At 48.2% G+C, this 7,777-nt stretch overlaps 1 protein-coding gene across 1 annotated transcript; it reads right to left on the reverse strand.

The window, feature by feature from the left end:
* Positions 1 to 1,145: 1,145 nt before the first annotated feature.
* Positions 1,146 to 6,228, reverse strand: LOC129122107 (uncharacterized). The gene is made up of 6 exons (XM_077179454.1): positions 5,231 to 6,228; positions 4,653 to 4,717; positions 3,968 to 4,031; positions 3,274 to 3,328; positions 2,348 to 2,469; positions 1,146 to 1,912 (listed from the first exon to the last, which is right to left on the reverse strand). Exons 1-5 carry the CDS (start codon positions 5,630 to 5,632, stop codon positions 2,402 to 2,404), a joined length of 654 nt encoding a protein of 217 aa, XP_077035569.1. The 5' UTR covers positions 5,633 to 6,228; the 3' UTR covers positions 1,146 to 1,912; positions 2,348 to 2,401.
* Between the last annotated feature and the right edge of the window lie 1,549 nt (positions 6,229 to 7,777).

Raw genomic sequence — 7,777 nt, forward strand, 5'->3', positions numbered from 1 at the left:
GCTGGGCAGAGGAAGGAGACAGGGGGAACAGAAGGGAGTAGCGGGCTAGGGACAGGACAGGAAGGAGCCGGCTTTGCGGGGGGAGAGGGAATGGGGGAAAGGGAGCGAGAGAAGGCGAATACGGGGAGAAGGAAGGAGGGCTAGAGAGAGGGACAGGCGGGGAAGCCTCCCAGAGCCCCGGCTGCACCCCGAGCCCGGCCCGGCGCCTCGCCCTGCCCGGGATGCTGCGGCGCTCGGCGGAGCTCGGCTCGCTCCGGAGACGCTCGGCTCCGGTCGGCTCTTGGCGCCTCAACTCGGCTCTTGGCGCCTGCATTCGCCTCTTCGGCCGAGCTCGCCTCGCTTCGGCCCAACTCCCAGCCGCTCTGTGCCTTCGGCGCGCCTCGGCTCCGCTCGCCTCGCCTCGGCTCCCCGACGGCGGGCGGGCAAGCGCCGCCGCCTCCCGTTCAGCTCGCCCGGCTCGGGGCTCTCCCGCTGCCGCGTCCCGCGGGCGGCCCGGCCACGGCGCGGACACGACCGGGAGCGCGGGCTCGGGCAGGAGCTCATTAGGCTGGGAGCGCACTGGCGCTAAGCAGCGCGCACGAGAGCAGCAGGCTCGCTTCGCCTGAGCTCGGCTCGCTTCGCTTCAGGCAGCCTCGGAAGCCTCGCCTCGGTTCGCTCGAGGCCGTCAGGGTCGGCCGCTCTCGCCTTGCTTCGGCCGAGCTCGTGCGATTCCCCCGAAGGCGGCGGCGTTCGGTTGTGGTTTTAGAAATATCCTCCTCTATCGATTGGATCTCTCTACAGTTAGATTTATATTTCTAGAATACTTCTATTAATCCAAAGAAAAACCCCATCTCTAACCAAATAAATACAAGAAAACACCTTCTTTTAAACGATATCGAAATATTTTTATACTTTGTATAATTATATTCACATTTATATTTATAGTTTCTTTTGATGCAATCTATTAATAATTATCTATAATATCTATAAAATTCTAGACATGTATTTAAATTATTATTTATATTATGTATCGTATCTACTGCTGCAACTGATTTTTTCTTCTAGTTTTAAACGTTATCTGTATGTATTTATGATATATTTCTAGACTTAGATTTCTACCTTCATATTCTTTGTATTTATAATTTTTATCATCAAAACCCTGCCTATTGACAAGTAAAAGAAACACGCTTTATTTAACGACTTAAAAAATATTTTTATATTTATAATTTTCATATTTCTATTTATAATTTGCTCTCTAGTACGTGATAACATACCTGCTCCTGCACCGCAGTGGGGCTCCCTCTCCTGGGCACCTCGGGGTGCCCCCAGTGGCATCAGAGCCCCGAGTCTGCACCCCCCCCCTTTTCCTCTAGTTAGAAACTACACTGGAACTTTTTTCTGGAAACAAAGACATGACCTAAATCCTCTCCCCATGTCCTAGACAGAGAGATGTTCAGTTCTTAGTTGACTGGGCAGCAGTTTCTTCAATAGAATGATAAACAATATGGAAACGTTTTAGCTACAAGCAAATAGGCAAATCGGAACAAGGTCCTGGTGGCCAGCCACTGCAGTTCTTCTGAAGCAATTTTTTAAACAATCAAATACTGATACCACAAAAAATAAAGCAAAAAGCTGACTACTGGCTAAGAAAGAAGGAAAAATTAACTTTTGACGACAACAACAACATTCCAAGGACACAGGCTTTTTTCCAGTCTCATACCTTATTACTACTACCTCTCTTGGGAATTCTCATCGTGGATCCCAAAAGGAATAAATCCCTCAGCGTGTCCTAAAGCACCAAGGAGCTACCTACAAGTGAAGGTGGCTACTTTCAGTGCAGACACAGCTGATGACACAGCAGTGGCACAGTTCCGTGCTGCACAGGGATAGTACTGTCTCCTCTTCTCCAGCAGCTGACTCTCTCCTGCCATGGCTTCTGTAAATGCATCAGAGCATGACCTTAACCACAAACAGGCAAGAAAACACCATCAGAAGTCTTTCATTAAGCAGTACAAGAAGGGTTCCAATCAGAGACCAACAGAATTTCAAGGAAGCAGTATGCAATTAAACCCCCTCAGATTTGTTCAAGTATCCGGCAAAATGGAACCATTCAGAAATGACAAAGAAAACCCCCCCAAGTATTTATACAGGAGTCCTTAATGTCAGAAAGGGGATGACAGGTTATGTTCAGATAAGATGAATGTTTATTTGGATCTATAAATAAACTTCTCTCGTGGTCCTTTGCCAAAAAATAGAACCTACAAGTGAACACCTACACCTGCCTCAAGAGACCTAACGAGCCCCTGGCAGCCACCGGCATCAAAGCGCAGTGGATGTTTCTAATCCAGGGGAAGGAGAACAATGTCACCTTTTGTTCTCTCCAGTTTGTTTCCTCTGCAGTCCTAGCTGCTTCTTATGATTTTTACAGTCTCTGTATCTTCTCGGGCAGCGCTGAGTCTGACGACCGGGATACGAGAGTCCTTCCCTGCCCTACGGAGAGAACCAGGAAAAAAAGTTCAAAAAAGAACAGGGCAGTTTGAAGTTAATACCTCCGACGAGAAGCAGCACCCGACAAACAGAGCAACGGTGAACAAAGCGTGACACCTCCCTGGGGACAGAAGACTTACAAACTCTCCGGGATTTACAATTCCAGTAACCAAGCCCTTCAGCACAGCAGCCAAGTGTCCCATTAGGTGGTGCTGCACCAAAGCACGATCCGAGAGGTTCCAAAGAGTGAAATGCACGTTATTGTCCAAAGACGTAAAATCTTGCAAAATAACAAAACTACAATAGATCTAAACTACATGGCAAGAGTACAAGTGTTAACTTGAGGAGCTGGAACCATCCAGGTGAGCAACTGCTAACTGGATCCTCAACAGAGTTTGAGGAACCCTTCAGGATACAGAAGGGTTTTCCCCAGCAATGTCACAGGCCGAGTTTTGATAGAAGTGCACTTGCCAGATGCTCAGAAACGTCACCCATCCTTCTCCGGGTGTCCTGAGAGAGCTGCGAATGGCTCTCACGTGGTTTGAGCTGGTTCTGTAAGGGCTCAGGGTGAATTTCACCAGATGCAACCAAACTGGGCAACACCCAGTGGGACAGAAGGAACCCAAAGCTTGTTTTACCCAAAGCTTGGGTAAGCAGAGCTCCAGCAAATACTGAGGAAACGATCAGAACAGGGTAACAAATAATAAACATACCTTTTTTAACTTGCCTTTTTTTTTTTTTTTTTTCAGATGAGCAAAACAATTAAGGAGAAGGTGAAAACCTCACCATGACTGAACATTTCATCACCTGTAAGCTGACCATCCTTAGCATAGAGGACTCCAAATTTAAAATTCACCAATCCCTGGGAAATAAAACCAAATGTTATTTGGTAAACAGTCAAACAGAAGACATAAAAATTTGTTTCCTCTAATCTTTGCATACATCCTACGCATTAGAACATACATTTTATACCATCTCCTAATACATAATGATTTACCTTTAAACTTTGATAGTATAGCATAAAATCATTAACTTAAATTGGTGATCTATTATTATTTAGTTGGTGCTTCAAGTTATTTTTGCTGTCATGTTCAAAAAAACAGGACTTATTTTTACTGTAACGAGCAATTGATTTAGAAGTCATCAAAAGCCCATCAAAATACAAAGCCGTATTCACCGGACGGGTCTGTGAGCAAGAAGTAGTTAGGCTTGTACTCACCTCTTGCCCTTCAAGAACCAATAAATCCTGTCAACAAAAACAGCATCTTTAGCCCCCTCCTATTAAAGATTCTACAAGGATGATGGTTTTATTTGTGTTTACAAGTTTGGATTTAAAATGGCCAGTTCAATGGATAAAGAGACAGTTTAAGTAGTATTAGATTATTATTATTCTTATTATTAGCTACTGGAAGAAACAAACCATTGGTATCTATACTTAATTACTTCTATTTCCAGGAAATCATAAAGAAAAAGAACCAAACAAAGAAAAGTCACTTCCTACCTTTTGTATCTCAGGATGTAAAATGTCTCTTGGGCTCTTCTCCAGTTTCTCCAGACTCCTGGCACTGAAATGCAAATGAACGAGTGCTTTATAGGAGGGCAAGTGCACATTCCAACCCCGAACCCCCAACCGATGGCAGTTACAGCGCTTACAAAATGAATCCTTCCCAGAGCCTCTGGGAAATGGAACGGTTTGTGCAACTGCCATTTCTTCCCCAAAATACTAACTCCCAACACTTCCTAAACTGAGTTTGCATTTTAAAAACAGAAATTAGGGAGACTCAGGGTGGAGATCAGGTTGAAATTGATTTCCTTCTAAAGCACAGGGGCTCTGTTCCATCACCCTTCACTTGGGCTCCACACAGAATCACGGGGAGCATTTTAGGAGGGCTCAAGAACCAATTCTATTTCTCTCTTTTTTCTAGTTCTCTCTCTTCCTAAATAATTCAAGGCAAGTCAAATGAAAAAGGACAAGTTCAGCATCAAATTCACACTTTTTCCCTTTGACTGCTCAAGAACAGGCTTTAAAACCACTTCTTGCTGCCTTCAACGATTAAGACTTGCAAAATCATTTTTACATGTGTGATAGGTTTATCATAAAAACCACAGAACGCAAGCTCTGAATTACAGGAAAAGGTACACAGGCAAATATCTCAGCTGATGGTGGCTTATTTCTAAACACAGACCTTAACGGAGATTGCACGGAGAATGTTTCAGTGGGACTCGAAGGGAAAAATATTTTCTGAGTACCCTGTAAACAAGAAAAGCTAGGCTATGTTACAGGACATACCCACTTGTTCTGCATATTCAAATAAGATTATCAATAAAAACAGTTAAGAAGGAAGAAAACCAAGGTAATTTTACTCAGCTATATTCACTGCCGATTTAGAGGAAAAAAAAAGTCACGGGTGCTGCAAAGAAAAAAAAGTGAACCAGAAACGCCTACAGTAGAACTTTAAAACAATTGCTTGGATAAAAGCAGCTCATGGAACATGAAGTAGAAAAAAAGCGAAACCAGTATCAGACCTGCCTATTTTCTTACCATTGCACAAGAAAATCCGACAAGCGGTAGAAAGTCACTGCCTAAAACCGATCCTAGGATGTAGCCAAGAACAATTGAGGCATTTGCTAATCTAAACGGAAACCTTTTCCGGACCCTAGTGTCAAATCACACGTTTTGTCTCTCAGCAGCTCGAGGCTGGAGAGCATTTCCCCTGGGGGTCGGGAGGGTAGGGGCACAAGGGGCTGAGTTTGCCGATCGCACCTGTGCCATCAGAAGGATCCTGCCCGGCGCTCCTTGCGCTCGCCATTCTCCGGGCCATCGCTGTGTTTTACTGCTCAGCGATGCCGCTCCATCTGTTTGCGTGGAAGGAAGAGCCACGAGCACTGAGGCACTCAGCAGCCGTGTCATGCCAGCGATGTCGAGCGCTCTCTGCTCGCAAGGCTGAGCACGCCGCGGAGCCGCCTCCGCAGCCGCTCGTCCGCCCCCGCCCGCAGCAGCGGCAGCGGCCCGAGGGAGACGCTGCAGCTCGGCGGCTCCCGCGCCTCCGCCAGCCCGAGGGCAGCCGCCGCACAGTGACCGCGGCAGCGCCCGGCGCCGCTCGCCCGGGGCGGCTCCTGCAGCTCCCGGCCCGCGGCAGCAAAGCACCGCCTGGCGCTCCGCCATCGGCGGGCGGCAGCGCGCCCCGCCCGAGCTCAGCCCCCGCCACCGGGACCGCTGAGCGAGGCCGAGGCACCGGGCGGACGCCCCTTCCGCGCCGCTCGGCTCCGTGCGGGCGGCCGGACGGAGGCTTCGCCCCTCCAGCGTCGCTGCCGCGGCTCCGTCCCGCGCGGGACAGGCGCCGGGAGCTGCCCGCGCCCAGCCCGCTCCCCCGGCACGCGGCCGCCTCGGCCCGCCAGCCACTCCTACGGCGCGTCGGCCGTTGCGTCAGACGCCGCGCTTTACGGCCGCAGGGCCTGCCGGGAGTTGGAGTCTCGGACTGACAGCCACCGCTCCGTTCTCCGCCACCGGGAGCTGCGCTCCCGCCAGGGGATCAAACGGCTCCTTCGCTCCTGGGCGCGGAAGCACCTTAGGCAGCACCGCCCCTCCCGAATGTCCTTTCTTTTCCACTCCAACTCTTTTTTCTTTTTTTCACTCTGTTTTTCACCCCCTTTTCCACTTTGGCTCTTTCTTTTTCACTCTCACCCTTTTCCTTTTTCATTTTTTTTCTTCCTTTCTCTTCCTTCTTTTTTTTTTTTTCTTCCTTTCCTTTTCCCTTTTCTTTTGCTCTCTCTTTCTCTCTTTCTGTCTCTCTCTCTTTCTTTCTCTCTCTCTCTTTCTGTCTCTCTCTCTTTCTCTCGCTCTCTTTCTGTCTCTTTCTGTCTCTCTTTATTTCTCTCTCTCTTTCTTTCTTTCTCTCGCTCTCTTTCTGTCTCTCTCTTTCTTTCTCTCTTTCTTTCTCTCGCTCTCTCTCTGTCTCTCTCTTTCTTTCTCTCTTTCTTTCTTTCTCTCGCTCTCTCTCTGTCTCTCTCTTTCTTTCTCTCTTTCTTTCTCTCGCTCTCTTTCTGTCTGTCTCTCTATTTCTTTCTCTCTCCCTCTCTTTCTTTCTTAGTCTCACTCTTTCTGTCTCTCTATTTCTTTCTCTCTCTCTCTTTCTTTCTCTCTCTCTCTCTTTCTCTCGCTCTCTTTCTGTCTCTCTTTCTTTCTCTCGCTCTTTCTCTCGCTCTCTTTGTGTCTCTCTTTCTTTCTCTCGCTCTCTCTCTCTCTCTCTTTCTTTCTCTCGCTCTTTCTCTCTCTCTCTATTTCTTTCTCTCTCTCTTTCTTTCTTTCTCTCACTCTCTTTCTGTCTCTCTTTATTTCTTTCTCTCTCTTTCTTTCTTTCTCTCACTGTCTTTCTGTCTCCCTTTCTCTATTTCTTTCTGTCTCTCTTTCTTTCTTTCTCTTTCTTTCTTTCTTTCTTTCTTTCTTTCTTTCTTTCTTTCTTTCTTTCTTTCTTTCTTTCTTTCTTTCTTTCTTTCTTTCTTTCTCTCTTTCTCTCTTTCTTTCTCTCTTTCTTTCTCTCTTTAATTCTTTCTCTCTTTCTTTCCCTGAATTTCTAATCTTGGCTTTCCATTCTAGTTTTAAAATGAAAAAGCAGCAGTAGAAACGTTCAGGCTACCGGGGAGTGCAAAAAACCCCCAAAGGGTAATGATTTTAGGAAAACTATTTCCTCCATGGGAGCCTGAAATTTTCTACAGCTGCAGGTGACATAGAGCTTTTATTTCTTCTTCTATATAGTTTATACTTTATACTCTATTTATACAGCACCCCCTGCCGTCTGCTTTGGCTCACTACAGGCACAGCGCCCCCTGCCGTCTGCATGGGCGCACTGCAGACACAGCGCCCCCTGCTGTCGGATTTGGCGCACTGCAGACACAGCGCCCCCTGCTGTCTGATTTGGCGCACTGCAGGCACAGCGCCCCCTGCCGTCTGCACCGGCGAACTGCAGGCACAGCGCCCCCTGCCGTCTACATCGGCGAACTGCAGGCAGAGTGCCGCCGAATGACGTCAGCAAGTCGACACGGCGCCCCGCCCCGGACACGCCCACTCGGGCGGCCGTCGCCATCTTGTACGGCATTCTGCGACGGCCACGGCGCTGCCATCTTGTACGGCACCCCGTGTCGGCCAGGGCGCCGCCAGCCTGTACGGCACAATTTTATGGCAGTCGCGCCTTACGGCAGTTTTACGGCATTTGCGCTTTACGGCACCTTTTGCGACAGTCGCGCTTTACGGCGGCTTTTGCGACAGTCGCGCTTTACGGCGCCTTTTGCGACAGTCGCGCTTTACGGCGCC

This window comes from Agelaius phoeniceus, chromosome 6 (genome assembly GCF_051311805.1).
Source record: "Agelaius phoeniceus isolate bAgePho1 chromosome 6, bAgePho1.hap1, whole genome shotgun sequence".
Taxonomy (NCBI): Eukaryota; Metazoa; Chordata; class Aves; order Passeriformes; family Icteridae; genus Agelaius; species Agelaius phoeniceus.